The 18,282-nt window shown below is 44.7% G+C and overlaps 2 protein-coding genes across 11 annotated transcripts in view; one reads left to right on the top strand and one right to left on the bottom strand.

The window, feature by feature from the left end:
* SMG7 (SMG7 nonsense mediated mRNA decay factor) overlaps positions 1–6,532 on the top strand; it is a 72,348-nt gene extending 65,816 nt beyond the window's left edge. For all 10 annotated transcript variants that reach the window (XM_082616069.1, XM_082616067.1, XM_082616065.1 and 7 more), the window contains 5 exons: positions 1,669–1,749; positions 2,224–2,383; positions 3,072–3,242; positions 3,363–3,508; positions 4,125–6,532. In XM_082616069.1, coding sequence (XP_082472195.1) covers positions 1,669–1,749; positions 2,224–2,383; positions 3,072–3,242; positions 3,363–3,508; positions 4,125–4,238 — 672 coding nt within the window. In that variant the 3' untranslated portion in view covers positions 4,239–6,532. The remainder of the gene's footprint in view (positions 1–1,668; positions 1,750–2,223; positions 2,384–3,071; positions 3,243–3,362; positions 3,509–4,124) is intronic.
* Positions 6,533–7,677: 1,145 nt separating this feature from the next.
* NCF2 (neutrophil cytosolic factor 2) overlaps positions 7,678–18,282 on the bottom strand; it is a 28,103-nt gene continuing 17,498 nt past the window's right edge. Inside the window, exons 8-15 of the mRNA XM_082614602.1 lie at positions 17,282–17,423; positions 17,012–17,080; positions 15,936–16,011; positions 14,164–14,189; positions 13,591–13,742; positions 13,352–13,463; positions 10,200–10,377; positions 7,678–8,113 (exon numbers count right to left, since the gene is read on the bottom strand). Coding sequence (XP_082470728.1) covers positions 8,001–8,113; positions 10,200–10,377; positions 13,352–13,463; positions 13,591–13,742; positions 14,164–14,189; positions 15,936–16,011; positions 17,012–17,080; positions 17,282–17,423 — 868 coding nt within the window. The 3' untranslated portion in view covers positions 7,678–8,000. The remainder of the gene's footprint in view (positions 8,114–10,199; positions 10,378–13,351; positions 13,464–13,590; positions 13,743–14,163; positions 14,190–15,935; positions 16,012–17,011; positions 17,081–17,281; positions 17,424–18,282) is intronic.

Raw genomic sequence — 18,282 nt, 5'->3', positions numbered from 1 at the left:
CTTTTCAGGTATCATTTCCACCTGGACCCAGGAATTTTAGGTGTCATTTAATCTTGTTTAGGAACAGTGAGATTTTTCCTCATGTATTCAAAATATGAAATGAAATAATGTTCTAGATGTTTTACTGAATAAAAAAATTCTAGATTGATTCTACCGAACAGTATGTGGTTCTTTTCTGTTTGGTTAACTAAGAGCCCTGATCTAAATTCAGAGCCAGATTCATAAACAGAATGAGTGAAAATGAAAAGGCCTCTATTTATAAACATAGCTGGAGTACCATAAATGAGTGAACACAGAGATAAATAACTAGAATGACATAAAATAAAGTCTAAGAATTGATTAGTGGTATCTTTTAAAAATAACCTTCTGTAACCCAGTGCGCATTTCAAAGGATGCCATTGTTTAGATATTTTACTAAGGTGGGGGGACTGTAAGAAAGATGTATGCTATGAGGTCTTTCCCCCTCTCCCTTCACACCATCTTAATAAAACATAAAACAATTCTTGAATTCCACTTTCTCGCTGTTTCTTTCCCATAAACACGGGGTAAGAAGACATTCGTAAGATTAAAGTGCATTGATTTTAGTATTAGGAGAACTGAAAGCTGCTTAATGGCTCTTGTGACAAACTGCCATCCCTGGCACTTGAAGTTCCCTTAAGAATTTTCCTAAGTGAATGGCCACAGAGACCTTTCACCTCCCCCACCAAAATTAGCAGAAATAAAAGATCCCCTAGACACTTGAACAGTCGTAGTGCAATGGCAGTGCCTAGAGGTTGTTGAATGTCCAGCTACTAAACTGTTGCCTCTATGTGTTTGCCTTTCTTGCTGCATTTTTTTGCTGGGGTGGCTTGAGGGACAGACCGTGGAGCACGTCTCTGTACACTAGTTTCCTAATCCCTTAGTTCCTGTTGTGCTTGCCCCTTCCGTTGGAAATGAAGCTCATGGTGGAACACACGGAGGGGGGCCTTCTAGTGGATTTTTTTTCATGTTTAAAAAAACCTCACGGTAGCCCTTCTTATATTTAACATCGTTAATGATGTGTGTGAAAGTGCCTTGCATGTAGCAGGTGTTTAATAAATGCTTTGTTGACCAACAGTTCAGTGACAGTGAGCATCAGAGATTCAGCTTTTTTTTCCCTAATAACTTTCTCAGGGCCAATAGATGGAAGCTTGACTTCAGCAACTATTTTAATATATACCACAAATAGAGTTGTTAGGAACCATGCTAACAAAACCAGTTGTCAAATGGATTTAAAGGCTTTTTAAAAGTCATTAATGTCAGTGTTTTAAAAATTTAGGGAGAAAACAGTGCCAGATCAGTTCCCCTTCTTGATTTGAGAGTATTTTAAATGCAGCTGTTGACAAAGGGATTCCTGAGGCTCTTGCCTAGTGAATACTCCAAACTGCCAGTTTCCAGGGTCCCTGCCAGGATCTCTGTGCTAGATTAGAGGTGCTGATCAGGAGGGTTCTGTCTGACTCACCTGTGACAACTGGCACTTATCTGGTGTCATGGTATTAACGGATTTGAATTTATATCTTCTAAGCTTTAAATTGTACAAGATAGGTGAGTACAACTATGCTTAAATTGTGGTCTTTTGGTTGCATGGTATCTTAATATTAAGAAAATGGAAGGCATAATTTAACTACCTTTTTTTCCGGGACTGTGAAGAAATCCTTATTGGAGAAGCCCTCAGAGCTCATGTCACATTCATCCTCTTTGCTGTCGCTCACCGGATTCTCTCTCAATCAGGTGCGTAAACAGTGAAGCATCCTGCTTTGTGCTTTTATCGTGGGCTAGTATTTTCTTTCCTGTTCTATTTCAATATGTCTGTTTTTCTCTTTCCTTTCTCTTCCATATATTGGTGTTTTCCAGGTATTTGATTTTATTCCCCACCCCCTTTGATTAGGGTACACTAGAGACTTGTATAAGTTTGAATTGTTTAACTTCTCATTAATATTAAAGACTCTGGGGCTCTGTTGTTCAGCAAGTAAATTATTCATACTTTCTAACCCAGGTGGTTTACATAGAGCAAAATAAAGGGTGAGGGAAAGTAAAAGGCAAATGAATTAAATGGGAAAACTGAAAGAAACAGAAGTAAAAGCCTTCAAAAGTTTGTCTTGCAAAGAAAGCCTTAAGATAAGCATCCATGAGCATGAACACTGCATTTTCTTAAATCTCTTTCTTTGGCGTGAGTTTGTTAACTTGGTGGTCATTGTCTTTCAGGAAAGATACCCAAATAACAGTGTGTTCAATGAGGTATATGGGAAAAACCTGACAACCAGCTCTAAAGCAGAACTTAATCCCTCAATGGCCCCCCAGGAAACATCATTGTACTCCCTTTTTGAAGGGACTCCATGGTCTCCATCACTTCCTGCCAGTTCAGGTATTGACTAGTCTTTAAATTATAGACCTTGCATTTCCCGTACACTCAAGTTGATTAAGAGATAGTATGATTGTGTTTTGGTGGGTTTTGTTTGTATTTTGTTGTTGTTATTTGTTTGTTTTTAAAGTAACTTCTGAAGGAAAATAGGAAAAAAAGCCGATGCACTGGTTCACATGATAAATGACACTAAAAAGTGTCATTTATCACTTTTTTACATCCTCAGTAATGAGCAGAGTTGTAAGGGAGAAAAATAAGAGTTTTATCTTAAGGTTTGCAGCTCTTTTTTAGTTTTAGTTTTTAAGTTTTATTTGTAGATATTCGTTCTTTGCAGGAAAAGTTGCACTTTTAAAAATACAGAGTTAATAGTAATTTTTAAGGTTAGGCAATTCTGTTCTGATAGAGAAGAGCAGTTATACTTATCTGAAAGAGGCACACCAAAAGAATGCATTTATTTGACAAAACTGTGTACTGTTTTATTTGTAAGGCAAGGAATGTGCCTTAGGCATGCACAGCAAGACAGACAAGTGCATTTGGCAGGGTCCCCTTTGGGGCCTTTATTTGCCTTTCTCCTGAAACCCTGTGGTTATTGTTAACAGAATTTAAGTGATCAGATCTACAGGAAACTTTCATTCTTGGCATGTTTGTGAAACATCTTTGTTTAATGTCCTGCGTTGCTACTATTTCATAGATCATTCAACACCAGCCAGCCAGTCTCCTCATTCCTCCAACCCAAGCAGCCTGCCAAGCTCCCCTCCGACACACAACCACAATTCTGTCCCATTCTCCAATTTTGGACCCATTGGGACTCCAGATAACAGGGATAGGAGAACGGCAGATCGGTGGAAAACTGATAAACCAGGTGAGATCCAGACTTCATTGCTTAGCAAAAGTGCAAGAACTTACTCTACCCTTCCCTAGCTTTTGGCATTTGGCAGTGATAGAACAACATCTTGAATTATTCTTATCTCTTCATTCCTAGCCATGGGTGGGTTTGGCATTGATTATCTCTCAGCAACATCATCCTCTGAGAGCAGTTGGCATCAGGCCAGCACTTCAGGTGGCTCCTGGACAGGCCATGGCCCATCCATGGAGGATTCTTCTGCTGTCCTCATGGAAAGCCTAAAGGTGAGTGGATCAGGAACAAGAACCACAAGAGATGTCTGCTTTCATTCACATAAATGGCTAATCTTATTCCTAAGGCCCTTAGGACTGATTCATAGCACATATCTAGCAAAGTCCTAGAAGCATGGTCTGCCTTATAAGGTTCTTGAATAGGACTTTTTTTTAATTTGTGAGTTCACTAGTGATAAAGCAGTATCCTCGGGGGGACAGACATGAAGGTTTTAGTTGGATTCTAAGATTAAGAAAATTCGGGCTCACCTTGGAATATTTTATTTAAGCCTTTTCTAAACAAGTCAAAGAAGGGCATCTAATTTCAGAAATATTTTGTTTGCCTGAAACCTTTCTGGTAAATGCTCTGGTCTCACATGGAGCTGAGTTTTAGCAAAAAGACTTTATATAAAACATACTTTCACCTTTTCTGGTTTAAAATGATCTTAATGGGAACTAACCTGTCTTGAAGACCTGGTCTTACAACTACTTTTTCTAATAGCTGGGGGTTTTTAGGGTTTGGGAACCTTGGAGCATATATGCCTTTATGTTTGGCTGGGATTGAAAAACAAATCCCTTAAAGACAACCAGGCATTTGACCTCTGCTGACAAGCTCTGGGCTGTTTTTCAGTCTATCTGGTCCAGTTCCATGATGCATCCTGGACCTTCCGCTTTGGAGCAGCTGTTAATGCAACAGAAGCAGAAACAGCAGCGGGGACAAGGCACCATGAACCCTCCACACTGAGGCCAGAGTGGCAACCCTGGGAATGAAGGCTCCATAAACCATGGCATGTTGGGTTTGCAGGACTGGCCCACACAGTCCCCTGCAGGTGGCAGCCCTCTTTTCTGTTTCTCGCTGTTGAGAGGGTGTAAGTGTTCCACCAGCCCGCTGAGTGTGCACGAAATGTCTGCAGTGCAGCAAAAAGAAAAAACCATCAGGAACTCTCCGTCCCCCCGGGGCCTTCCGGAGGGAGAGAGGAACTGCTGTTTGTCTCACTCAGTTACCTGATATCACCGCCTTTCACCTTCTCCATCGTGCATGTCCCCAGCCACATGGGAAGTGAAAGCTGAGAAGGGAAGGCAGATGGGAGAAGCCAATGGGAACGTCTCAGTCCTTTTTTTCCTCTTTGGGGAGTAAAATAGGAATCCATTAATGATTGCTTTGCTGACTGAGAATGTAGTTGAAATTATTCCTGAACATCTTTTATTATTGTTATTACTCTCAGTAGTAAGATATCACATTGAATTCTTCCATACACGGATGTGCTTCTTCTAGTCAGTGTGTAGCAAAGAAAGCCCCGTGCACTGCTCCTGTGAGAGGTTGGTGGTGACAGGATGGGGAAACGGACCTCTTCAGCCAGTGGAGATGTTCCCTAAGGGAGAGGACAAGGCCTCAGCTTTCACTCAGAAGGTTCTGGTGGGCCCTCCTCTGGCCTGGTGACTCCAGCAGGAAATGCCCTTCACTCTGTAGGTGCTTGAGCCCCAATCGAGGATGCAGCGTGGGTGGTGGTGCTGGGCTGGACTAGCAGACAAACTGCTGTAGGATTTTAAATTAACGTTTTTGATTCCTGTACATTTTACGGTAGCAAAGCAGGCAGTCCCACAGAAGGCAGGCTAGTCCATTCATGGCCTGACGCATTTTAATAGGTAGAAGCTTTCAGTGTGGTTATTTTTTGTTTGGTTGGTTTTTGTGCCCCCATCCTACTTACCACCCACCTCCTCCTGTCCCTACCTCCACCCCTTTTCTACCCTGTGCTGTGTGCTAGTAATCATTATTATTCCTAACATGCACAACATCTCGCCAAGAAGCAACAGCATGGGGTCCAGCAGCTGGGGCCCAAAAGACAGTCTGAAGAAGAAGGAAGCAGCGGCAGCGGCGTCTGCATAGCCCACCGAGGGGCCAGGCCCCTGCCCGGCTGCAGTCTCCCAGCCTCCACTTTCAGAGTGAAATTCAAGGCAACACGGACACGTATGCGTCATGCAGAGAACACAAGGAAGTCCATTCTGGAAAAGACGAAAGAAAGGAAAATAAACTTTTATTTGATATTTATTAGAAGGAAAGAGGACTGAAAATTTTCTTGTGTAGAAACAGAAGGACAGCATTTCTGATAGTCATTTCCTGGAAAAGTAATATTTTAAGGGGAAATTATGGAAACAATCTAAATGTCCAATTGCTGTGCTAGTGGTAGGGTTTATTTTCTGGGAGAACTCTCCTTTGTATGTGTGTGTGTGAGTGTGCACATGCCCGTCTGCTCCCCCAGAGGGGAGGGGTGATGCGTGTGAGTGTGTGGAGCTAGCGTGGGACTTAACAGCTGGAAAACAGCTGCAGAGCAAAGCACATCCAGGAGCCCTGGTCGGCACTGGAGTCTGGGCAACCCCAGCAATGAAAAGGGGTGAGATTCATGCTCATTGCTCTTCCGAGACAGTGGTTGGAGTCCTGTATGCTTACATTATTGCTCTTTTAGTTTGACATGGTGTTTGGGTTTTTTGTTTTGTTTTGTTTTATTTTTTTTGAAAGGTCCCAAAGGGTGAAGTCCCCCACCCAATGGCAATATGAAACCTTTTGTGCTTCTTTCCAGCCCCTTCCCCGTGTCCACGTTTCTCCCTTTCCCTCTGTCCCAAGCCTCCTTCCCTGCTGCCTTTACCCACTTTGTGTGTTTGAGCTCTGCATTCAGGCAGCTGCAACATTCCAGTGTTTGAACTGTCACGGATTCTTGCGCCCTTGACAAGCTCACCAGGTTCACCGTCTCGGTCCCACGTAGTGCCCACGTCCCATCTACAGCCCCATTTCTGCATGAGAATTTGGTGTTTGGAATGTTTTCTGACTCTTGGAGCGGGGTTCCTCGCCTTATCATCCTCAGTGTGGAGTAATGAGGAGGGAGAGGAGAATCTTCATCAGAAACTGGTTTTGTGTAATAAACTTTCTTTTGCGTTTATTTTTTTGTTTTTGTTTTTGTTTTTTGTTTTGGTCTGTCTGTGCAAGACCTGCAGCTGCTGAAATCAGCTTTGCCTTTAATTAAACCATGTTCTCTCCAACCAGATCTGTGTATAGATTGTTTCTTTTTTATCCTAAAAGAAAATCCAACTTAAAAAACAAAAACTTAAACTACTTACAAGTCATCTAGGGGAAAGCAAAGGTCAAAAATCAAATATGCTTCAGGGTTATTTTTGCTTTTAGTCATGTTCCTAACCAATGTGCAGGATTATGGAAAGGGATGGGTAGAAAGAAACTGTCAATTCTTTTAACAGCTCAGCATTTTTATTCTTATTGTCACCCTTAATAAAGCAACTCAGAGATAGTTTATCCTTTTGGCCCAGTAAACTCACCAAGTGTGATGAGCAGCAACAGTAATTGGTGTTCTTTGCTTTGGGGTTGTATTTCTTCAAGTTGTGTCACAAATTTCCAGTGGTAGCCTGCTGGGCCTTTGCATGTGCCAGAAGCCAGCACCACAGCTCACCAGTGTGTGTGTGTGCATGCCCAGCAGCTGCCCTTTCACCTTGATGTTGATTCAGTCTCCACTTCCATTTCCTAACTGTGCTTTTCACACAGACCTACACTCTTGAAAAATTGTTAACAAAGCCACATGTATTCTACAAAAGGAAGTGGGTGGATTAAGGCCAGGTCTTTAGTATTTATGGAAAACTCTCACCCAAGTTAACCCTGAAAAACTGGGCCATTTGGTTAAATGATAACCAGAATAAACCGATAGCATTCTGTCATGTATATTACTAGAATACTTATTATAAAATGTTACCTAGTAGGGCAGTACTCACCAACTGGCTTCCTGAACACAGCTGCTTTTCATTTCTTATTTATTAGTGGCATACATTCATTATTGAACTCTTAAGAAATGTTCCTCCCTGAGAACACATGAAGGGATGTAGTTCTAGTATTTTAATTTTCTGTGGAATTAAAAGCTGTATCTCAGGGGTACATAACTCAGTCTAGGTTCTGTTTAAGCAACAAGACTGTTAACCCCCCAAAATGTTAATATTGTGTGTGTGCGTGTGTGCGCGCGCACTCGCCTTCTGAATTACCTGTAAAGTTACCTGAGGCCCTAGGAGTCTGTGATAGTAATGGTGCAGGAATGGGGGTGATTACACTTAGGTCTTGGGCCTGCACTCTGGGTATCTTGTTTTTGTAAGTTTTTTATTGAGGCATCACATACACAGAGAGGTGTACCAATAGTAAGTATACAACTTGGTGAATTTTCACGAACTGAACATATCTGGGTAGCCAGCACTCAGAGCAAGAAACAGATTATCACACCCTAGAAGACCCCCTCATGCCCTTCCAGACTCTTCCAACCACCACCCCCTCCCCACCTCCAAGGTAATCATCATCTTAAGTTCCACATCATTGTCTAATAGGTTAAATTTTAACAGGGAAAAGTAGATGAATTAATACTTCCAAACAGCGATGGCTGTACAGTGTACTGCAGAGGCGTGCTAAATCTTGCAAATGATAGTACCTCCTTTTCTTCAACTTTGTAGGTTGTGAAACATCCTAGACTCCTCTAGGAGTGCTTTCCAAGTCTGTAGTTGCACGTTCTTCAACAAAAACTTTGGGGAAAATGCCAACTTTCCCTTTGCACTCCCCCTCCAGCCATTCTTCATTCACTGATAAAAGGAAAAGTATACTTCAATTTCTAAAATGAGTATAGGAGAATTACCTCATCTGAATATTGCACACAGATCTTTTGTCAGTCCTTCACCCCCCAGTTGTGCTAACAGAGAAAAGTCTGCTTTGGAGAGTGATTGGAGGTAAGAGCAAACATAGGACTTAGCCATTTCATTATTGGTTTCTGTCTTAGACATGATAATGGAGGAATAAAATGCAGAGGAATGAATTAGACTTTTCAAAATGTTACCAAAGGAATAAAGTGAAAGAAATTGAATAATGAACCTTTAGATACGATTTTTTTTTTTTAACAAAGAGTTTTAGCTTTGTTGGGAATCTTTTTTTTTGATTACAGGAAAGGCACATGCAATTGGTTAAATATATTAAGTAAGAATTTTCATAGCACCTATTTTGACCTATGTATGACCTACTCCAAAGCCTATCTACCAGACCATAGAGCCGGTTCAGAAGTTTATCTCTGGATGTAAGACCTCTGCATCAGATGTTACAGCAGCACTGGTGCTTGGGTCCTGTCCCCAGAAACTCTTGCTCTAATTAGTGTGGAGTGTGGCCGGGCATCAGGGTTTTTTCTAAAGTTCACTCAAGGTGATTCTAATTGCAAACTGTTGTCTTCATTCTTCCTCCTATAATGTGAGTCATGGATCAGCATTTGTCGTGGATCCTGGGAGCATACTAGAAACGCCAAAATCTCAGGTCCTACCCCAAACCTGAGTCGGAATCCATTTTAACAAGCTCCCCAGGTGATTCACATTTTAAATTAGAGAAACTTTTGGAATGAAACTCGTAACTGTTGAATACAGTTGAACTCGCCCCTCAGCCCCACACAATGTTTATGCTGAATTCTGTTTTCTCTGTAAGTGTTATAATAAAGTTTCAAAATAGTACACGGATAGTTTCTGAATTAGACCAACTTAGACTTTTATACATATGCCAGTAAAGAGTACACCACCTTCTCTGCATACCTACCCAGAAGGTTTTCCAGAGCATTCACTTGTCTTTTTCTTATCCCCAACCCCCCCCAAAAAAACCTCTGGACAATTTAGCCGATTGGTTGATACTGACACTTAAAAAATGGTGTGGGGAGTTACGTCCAACTCTTGCAACTGAGTTTCCATTCTCCCTTTCAGAAGATACGTACTGATTGTGCATCCTGTTTCTGTTTTTCATTTTACTCATATTTTGAGTTAGTTGCCACAGTCTCGTACACTCACTCTTTACCCCATTAACTTTAAAATCTCTCATTTCTTAACCTTTTAGACTTTCTGTTATAACTGATAATAGTGTTCGGTTTTCACTATTTTGCATTACTAATGCACAAGGTTTCAGCCATGTGAGTGAAGCTTTTGATGTGACTCTTACTTGTTACCAGGTAGAGAAATAAGACTGTCAAACCATGAGTTAGAGCGGTGCTCCTCTGTATGGTCAGTAGACCAGCATCACCTAGAAGCTTGTTAAAAATGCAAATTAGTGAGCCCCACCCCAGACCCGAATCAGAATCTCTGGAGCTGGGCCAAGGAATTTTATTTAACAAACTGCAAAGGATGCGTGAGCATACTTAAGTTTGAGAGAACTAAATTCGAACCCTCCACTTATTTCAATGTTTAATGTGTTTGATTTGTAACATCCAGGAAAGTTGCCAGAGAGAGCAATTCTGAATAGCTGCTTCTTAAGGCAAAATTTATCCCCTTCCTCCTTCATCTTCGAAAAGTACATCAATTCAAGAACTGTCGTTTGCAGAAGATCAGTATTGTGGTTTGGTGCAAAGGCAAAATTATTCTAGCCACCTTCCAATTCATTAGTTCTGGTATGAGAACCCATGGCTTCCAAAACAATCTTTAATAATCAAAATGTGACTTAAGTCTGCCATTTGTTGCTTCCCTGCCCAGGAGAGAGCATCAGATGGAAAGGTCAGTGCTCAGTTTTGCTCCCTCTGGCTGAAAGCTAGGCAGGATATTGAAACCATTGGCTAAAGTTTGTAGCTTACTGATGTTTTCTTCTCTCTGCTCTTGAATTTATTCCTGCTAACATGTGAATTAGTTACTCTAATCCAGGAGTAGCACTTACCCATTGATATCACCAGGATTACATCCCCTTCCAGAAACTCCAGGTCTTCTGGCTGGGTAGCCTCGTAGCTGAAGAGTGCTACCACTTGGCTCCCTTCCTTAAGCTGAGCTTCTGTTGCCTGGTTATTAGCATCCGATTTTTTGGTTTCTTCAGTTTCATCTGGAAAGCCCTGGTCACCCTGAAATAATAAAAGGCCTGTTAGTTTTCCTAACTTCCTGCAGCGAACACTGAGCATCACTAAAGTCAGCATCAGTCAGCAAGATGTCAGTGTAGCACCTGGGTTATAAACTCAGAAAGGCAAGTTTGTGATCAGTACCTAGCATAGACCTGGCATGTACTTTATGAACACCGGATGGTTGGATAAATGAAACCAAAAGGTCTGCAGGACTGTAGATAGTCCTAAAATCTTACTGAAACCTTACAGTAATCCTGAAAAAGGTAGAATAGGTACTATTGTTACTTCTTTTCAGTTGGAGAAACAGAGGTTGAGTCACAAGTAAGTGACAGAACCCAAAGTCAGACCTGGGTTTCTAACTCCCAAATCCAACACCCTTTCCCCAGTACCCACAACACTGGGCACCTTGTTATAGAAATGCAAATTTTCTGCGCCATCCCAAATCTATTAATCAGAAACTCCCTGCAGGAGTTAACAACTGTTACAGAAATTAACAATGATTTAAAACATTAAAAAAAAAAAAAAAAACCTTTTCAGTGAAGTAATTCTCATTTAGAGCAGAACTCCTAAGCAGAATCCTTTAAAGACAGAACTGAAGGGATTAGTCCAAAAACAGACAATTGGAAAACCTAGACTGACCTTTCAAACTTTCAAGGGACCCCTTGCACTGGCACTTACCCTCAGGGTGCTGCTGGGCCTTTCCTCTCAGCCAGAGGCACCAGGAAGTCTCAGCTCCAATGTCTCTACTTCCTGAAGGCAATTTTCTGAACTCTTAGATAACCACAAGGTTTACTTTGTGGGGTTTACTACAGGGCCTTCCTCCAGGCCCATCCTCTTTAATTCTTCCCCTCCCATTCATTTTTTTTTTTTTTTCCATTGAACATTTGCCTTTGAGTGAGAACCTACCAAAGAGACCCTTCCCTAACTGAGCAGAAGCCCCTGCCCAGCTGTAGGGATGAGGGTTTGGAGGAGGGACTCTGCCTTCCACTGTGGGCCCAAGGCCTGCACGGTCTGGAATAGCTTTCCCACTCTGGTCATTTCCATGGCCTCAAAATCTACTTGCAGGTGAAAACTAGTAACTGACCAAGGATTCACTTAGGAACTATTTAATTTTATACCCCCTAGACTGATACAACTGCAGATGCCACAGTCGACAAATGCTGAAGCAGGAAACACAGGTGAGTAGAGGGAGAACTGAAGTGTCACTGGGACCCTACTCAACAACAGCTTTGGACAGGGGAGACTGCAGACTCATGGACTCTGGTCGGGACACCCCAGCCTCGAGACTGTGGATGGGGAGCTGAGTACTCAGAGGAAGCCCACCGGCCAGCCTAGCTGAGCTCCCTGGCTTGCTCATATGCCCCTTGAATCATCAATCCAAAGCAAGGCCTCACTGTTTTCTCCCTGCTCACAGCATCATCCTAGCACAGCAGTGTACAAGGCCTTCCCTGATCTGGCCCTGTGGCCTTTCCAACCTTGTCTCCAGCCACTGTCCCGGTTGCATCCAGTAACACTGAGCCCCCTTTCCCATTATGCTGATTCTCTGTTCTCTCCATCTATGTAATACATCCATCCTAACCTCCTCCACCTTGCTAATTTCTATGTACCTTTTTCAGGATAAGCTTCAAGACAATTTCAGCATCATTTTCTCTAGGAAGGCTACTGACTTGTCCCACTTCCCTCCAGCCTCTTTGGGTGAGATACCCTCCTGTGTGCTTATATAACACAGTAAGGCATTTGTGCATCTCCATCAGTTTACTTAACACATGCTTTGTAGTCATCTGTTTGCCCTTGTCTTCCCCCCCCAAGAAGGGCCTGTGTCTTAACTAGTTTTTATATCTCTAGTGCCTATCTAAGAGAGCAGTTAGAGCCCAGCAAATGTTGGTTGAAGAATTAATGTCACTTGACAAACGCTGGAAACAACCCAAAAGTACACCAACAGGTGAATGAATAAGCAAATTGTGGTATCCATACAGTGGAATACCATTTAGCATTCAAAAGGAATGGACTACTAAAACACAAAAGAATATATCAGTGTATACTGTATGATCCACTAATGTGAAATCACATAAAAGGCAAACAAAAACGTATGTTGACAGAAAGCAGATGGATGGTTTCCAAGGACCATTGTTGGGGGAGAGAATCAACATCTACAATGAAAAGAAATGGCAACTTTTCCTTGAGAGACTAAGGGACAAAGTCCAAGGGTAATAACTTGTAGCTACTACTTCTAGCCTCGAACTTTGCTCCTGACTCCCTTTATTCTTACTGGAAAGTCAGTTACCTCTTTTCTAGACCTCAGGTCCTATAGATAACCTGCCCTTTTACTGTTAGTATCGCGAGGTGTTCAAGAGTACAGGCAAGCTCTGTGTAATCTTGGTCAGGTTAACCTCCCTTTGCCTTGTTACCTAAATTACAAAATAGGATAACAATACCTGCCTCATAGAGTTATGCAGATTATGAGAATTAATACACAGACTGCACGGTACCTGGCACATGGGAAGTTCTCAGTAGATGCTTGCTGTTAGTAGGAGTTTTTTATCCAAGGCATGTCTTTGTGAAACAAATGCTCACTACTTTCTTTCACTCCCAAGTGTTCTTCCCCTTGGAAACTTAAGGTGAAGAATGGCTGTGAACTCAGCCTCAAGCTATGACTTCATTCCAACCTTGCTTGATAGTGATGAGTCTAAACATTGAAACAATTAGGTGTGGCAGCAGATGGAAGGGACTAGAAGCTTTCTTTGGGCGCCTGGGCCTGCTCTTCTCTTGTGGGAAACCCTCTCCTGGCTGCAACCCAGGTGAGGATGCAATGGAATGGAGGTAGAGCTGAGGCTTGTTACCCACCGTATCCCTAACACCAAGCCTAGTGCCAGGCACACAGAAGGTGCCGGGTAAATGCTGAATTGCTGTTGAGGAAGTGGCCCATTAAGAAAGTAAGAAACATGGCCTTAGATGCCCTTGGGCTCACCACACTCACCACTGTGTTCTCACACCACACAGTCAGGCAGTAGTTTTTCACTTGCGCCCAGGCATCCTTCATGCTGTCTTCTGAAAGGAGCACCAGCTCACTGCTGTCCCGAGGCCGATAGCTGGGCAGAGATAATGAGGAAGAGTCAAGTCAGAGAGCATCAGTGCAGAACCACCCTCCACTCCCACCCACCAGGCCAGCAGCAGGCTCCCAGCTGTCCCCCTAGCTGCTCCCTGCGTGGAGCTCACCTCAGCTTAGTATGTTCCGGTAGGAGCTCCAGCTTCTTAGCCACCATGTCCCGGACCTGGCTGTAGGGGAGGCCGGACTGAGTTTCCATGACCACCGTGTACTTGTAGTACACCTTGAGTGTGTAGGACATGGGGATGCTGAGCTTGACTTCCTGTGGGGAGAGCAAGCACAGGGAACTCATGAGTGCCTGAGGCTTCCTCTGAGAAACATGCCGGATCACAGGGAGCACCCCGTGGCAGGGAGAGGCCAAGAAGTACCTGGTCTCAGAGTACCACGAGAGGGCCTTCAGAGCTCTGTCCTCCAGCCCAACTCTCACTTGGATAAGAATTCCTGCTGGGTTAGATCTGGCCCACCAGCCATGGGCCAGTAGGCAGTGTGTGCATGGTGGAGGGAGGGACTGCCGAGGGGGTCCCTGGTCCCTGTATGCGTGGTAGCATCTGGTCTACCCTTCCTTTGGGTCTCTTTCTGTATGTAATCCAGGGAGACACACCCGTGGACATGTTTACGTGGGCAGCCCATGCTCTTCCTTCCTCTACCACTTGAAATAGTACAAGGGAAAAAAAAAATGTTACCTTGGGCTCTTTTTTTTCTTTCTGACCTAAATGAAGAAGGTAAGGAATAAAACAAAAGAAAATGATGAATGAACACTCTTGGCCAGCCCCTGCCATATACAAGAGGACACCTCTTAGAACAGGGCACCCAACTTCATACCCTTTAACCTCTGGGATGATTACCAATCGTAATAAACTGCAGGGTAAATCACTGGGGCGATGTGAAGGGCGAAGCCATGAACACACAGATGGACCAAGCCTCTGATTTAGGGAAGATACAGGTATTATCAAAGGACCGTCACATTCTCACCAACCCATGGGGTTAGGGAGGGATTCCCCAAAGTCAGTTAACAGCAGCGTTGCTGGTGTAGTGGTATCATTCAAGATTCCCAAAGGTCAGTTAAAGCAGTGGGCTCCGCAGAAATGAGAATCAGAGAGTGTAAGATGAGCCAGGGGCCACTAGAAGCAATATTAGAACCACTTATTTTCATTTTGTCCTTTATTTTTGTGTATGTTTTCTAATGTGCAAAATATATTAATATAGCCGTATGTATATAATTTATATAAGGGAAGATAAAGACACTCTAAAGATATTCACCATGGTGGGGACATGATCAAAAAAGATCACTGATCTAAAACCCAGCTGATCACTGGAATCACTTGGGAAGTTTTTTCTAGAAATACAGGTTCCTAAGCCTCATTCCAGTCCTAAGAAATCAGAATCAAAGGCCTAGGAATCCAAATTCTTAAAATCTTCCTAGGTTAATATGTTTGCTGGACCCCTAGACAGAAAATACCAAAAAAAAAAAAAGCTATCAAGGACATTTTGGGGGGAAGTAGGAGAAATTTGAATATGAAATATACAATTCATATTATATAATTAAGATATAATAGTAACATTATCCTAGATATAACAATTATATTGTGCTTATGCAGAAGAATGTCCTTGTTCTTAGGAGACAGACGCTGAAGTGCAGGGTGAAGTATCATGAGTCTGTAACTTACTTTCAAGTGGCTCAGCCACTAGAAAAACATTTTATATTAGAGAGAGGAGCAGGGCAAGTATACGGTCCAAAATGTTAACAATTACTGAATTTAGGTGAAAGGTACTCTGGTGTTTATTGTACTATACTTTCAACTTTTCTGTAGGCTTGACATTTTCAAAATAAAAATAGGGGTGGGGAGCATCCCAAGTGATTCTAATGATCAGGTGGGCATGACTATCACTGACCTAGGATCTGGACATGCCACCTATTCAGTGCATCTCTGCCAAGCACTTACTCAGAATCTGCTTAATCTGTATCAGTGACAAAAAGCCCCTGACTTCCCAGGGCAGCCATCTCCACACATCAGGAGCGTCTGCCTTTCACATTTGCCCCATGGTTCTTTGTCCAGCCCTCAGGGCTCTGCAGAGCAGTTTCTTTTCCAGATAGAGTTCTTCAGACATTTGAAAAGAGCCACTGCATCCGCCTTTTAAGTAAACATGTGAAGCAATTACTTGAAACTTTCCTCCTGGGGTGAGGTCTCAGTACTTGAGGAGTGAGCTGGGATACTCAGTGCCCCTAGAAAGCAGCTACATTTGCCCAAGCCCCACGAGTGTTCTGGAGCAGGCAGGGAGGAAGGCCACTGATTTCCTATGTTTGGGGTCGGTGAGTGGTACAGGAGAGAGGGGCCTCTGGGGCCGTGCCGTCCTAAACTGAGTGGCCTGCTGGGAGGACAAGGAACCACATTTTCCTGGAAGGCTGGGAGAGCAACTACACCCAGCCCTGGGATGTTGCTCCAGAGACACAAACCTGGTGACAACTGGGGTCTCCCAGGAGCCCTGGAACTGGGAGGACCTGGGATATCAGACTCCTGCGAGGTTTCCTCCTGGAGGGAACAGGAAGAGAGGGTGAGAACCTTCATTCAGACACAGTTCTTAGGCAGGGATAGGAGTTGGGGGCAGGGGAGACCCTGCAGACCCCCATGGAAAGGAGCCATATGCAAACGACTTCCTAAAAGCTGGGGTGGTGGTAACATTCAGGGGAGACTAAGGAAAGTGTTGGTTAACTGGGAGGCAAGGTTGGCCTGGTGAAAACAAATCAGAGTAGAAATGAGGATCCTAACCCCCAGGTAAAAGGCCCTTGCTGCCTAATCACCCCGTTGAGCCACACTGGAAACCCACTGGAGGTGGGGTAGGACCCTGAGTCTTGTCTTAGCTCACCCTCTCACTCCACATCTTGCCCCTTCAAAGGAAACATTCCACTTCTCATGTGCATGGCAGTTAGAACTTTTCAAGTCATCTGGACGTAGTGACTCTGGGAGGGCCAAGCCCACAGAGGACAACTGGTTGCATAGTCTAGAGAGAGACAGGGTCTCCACTGCCATCAGACATCTGAATGGATCCAACAAAGACCACTCCCCAGGCCTGGCAGAAGGGCAGGTCAACGGAGATGGGGGCTGAGGGTGGGGTGGCAGCGTCAGAAGCAGTGGCTGGCAAGGCCTGCTCTCATTCGGTGTTTTAAAGCAGATTTCTAAATCTGAATGGATTTCACCAGCCAACACATTGACTATTCTTCCAGGTGAAGAGGACATTCTGGGAAGACCTAACATTCATAGGCTATAGCTTTGATCAAGTCACCCCTGACCAGGAGGAATCACAGAGCTGGGGGGCCCCGGTAAGTCCTGCCGATGCCTCTACTCAGCACATCTGGGTTTTTTCCTTCATCCCCAGGTTCCACTCCGGGCAGCTGGTACCAACGCAAGGTGGGCTCGGGACTAGTGTGTCTTCAGTGCCTCTTCCGCACTGCTCTTCTCCCCTCCGTGGTCTGTCAGCGGGGGGCTTGGGGGGCACGTGGGGGGAGCAGGTCAGACCTTGGCACTACAGTACCTGGGGCTTCTGCTGAGAATGGATCCGCAGTTCAGCTGGTTCCAGGTAGTTGCAGGGAACAAGCCCCTTCTGCAGTGCAGCACCACGGAGCCAGAAAGTGGGAAATAGAGATGCACTCATCAGTGCCCACACCACAGAACAGCCCAGAGACATGGGGAGGGGTGGGTGGAGGACAGTTGAAAGAGGGTAGCAGGTGCTGCTCCTCAAAAAGCTCTTCCATGTGCTGCCAGGATCCCGTGGCCCCAAGCCCACCCCTGGTCCTCTGAATACCTGCCCGTTGAACATGACCGTAGCCCAGTTATCACTGCACTTCTTCAAGACAAAGACGATGTTCCCTGGCATGACCTGGAGCTCCTCTGGTGTCTCAGGCACAAACCCAAACAGCACACGGTGGGCTTCCCCTTCCAGAGCCCTGCAGGGGGAGGCAGAGGGGACAAGAGGGGATAGACACAAGATACAAGATCCCATCCACTGTCTAGCCTGGACCGCATCCCATCCCATGGCGCTATGGACCAGCAACTATGGCCATGGAGCCGGCTCACTCCAGGCACCTTCTAACTCCACTTCTAACTGCCCAGGTGACCCTGAGCAGGGAGCTTGCCTGCCTGAGGTCCCAAGAGGACTCGGTAGGAAACTGCATGTGAACGTGCTCCGTAACCATACGTACAAGTGGCACAAGAGTAAAAGAAATATAACAACACTCATCACGAGGCCTTGCCATCCCTGCCCTCCCTTCCCTTCCGAGGAGGAAGTTTCCTGGGTATGCTTAGCCAGCGCCCAAGCCTGGGTAGAGCCCAATCAGAGGAAGGGCGCAAGGTCAAGGTGGGTGAGAGCCCGCTGGGTGAGGAAGATGAGTTGGGGAGGGGGGAAGAGCAATCACCTAGAGCCAGCATGGGGGTGGGTCAGGCACACGGTGGGGGTCGGTGGGGGGGACAGAGAGCAGGAGAGATGAGCCGGGAGGCATGGGGGAGAGTGTAAAGAGCTTTGAGGTTGCCTAGCTGTGCCTTGTACAAGGTCGTTTCCCCTTTACCGGTTCCTCAAGGCCTGCTTTGCTCTTGGGGCGTCCCAGTTGTGCCACTTCGGAACGTGTGACTGAGGCAGGTCCACGTTCCCTCCACTCGCTCTGGCCTTGCTGGTTCTCCCTCCCTCCCACTCTGCTCCTGCCTTTCCCTTCAGCCCCTCCTTTTGTTTTCGAACACCGTATTCATTTATAGGGGGGGTACTGCCCCCACCAGCACGTGGAGAGTTTAGGAATGAGCTAAACCCGCCCC

This window comes from Mesoplodon mirus (genome assembly GCF_964341445.2).
Source record: "Mesoplodon mirus genome assembly, chromosome: 3".
Lineage (NCBI taxonomy): Eukaryota > Metazoa > Chordata > Mammalia > Artiodactyla > Ziphiidae > Mesoplodon > Mesoplodon mirus.
Note: the sequence above shows the minus strand (reverse complement) of the source record. Positions and strands in the feature narration are given on the sequence as shown.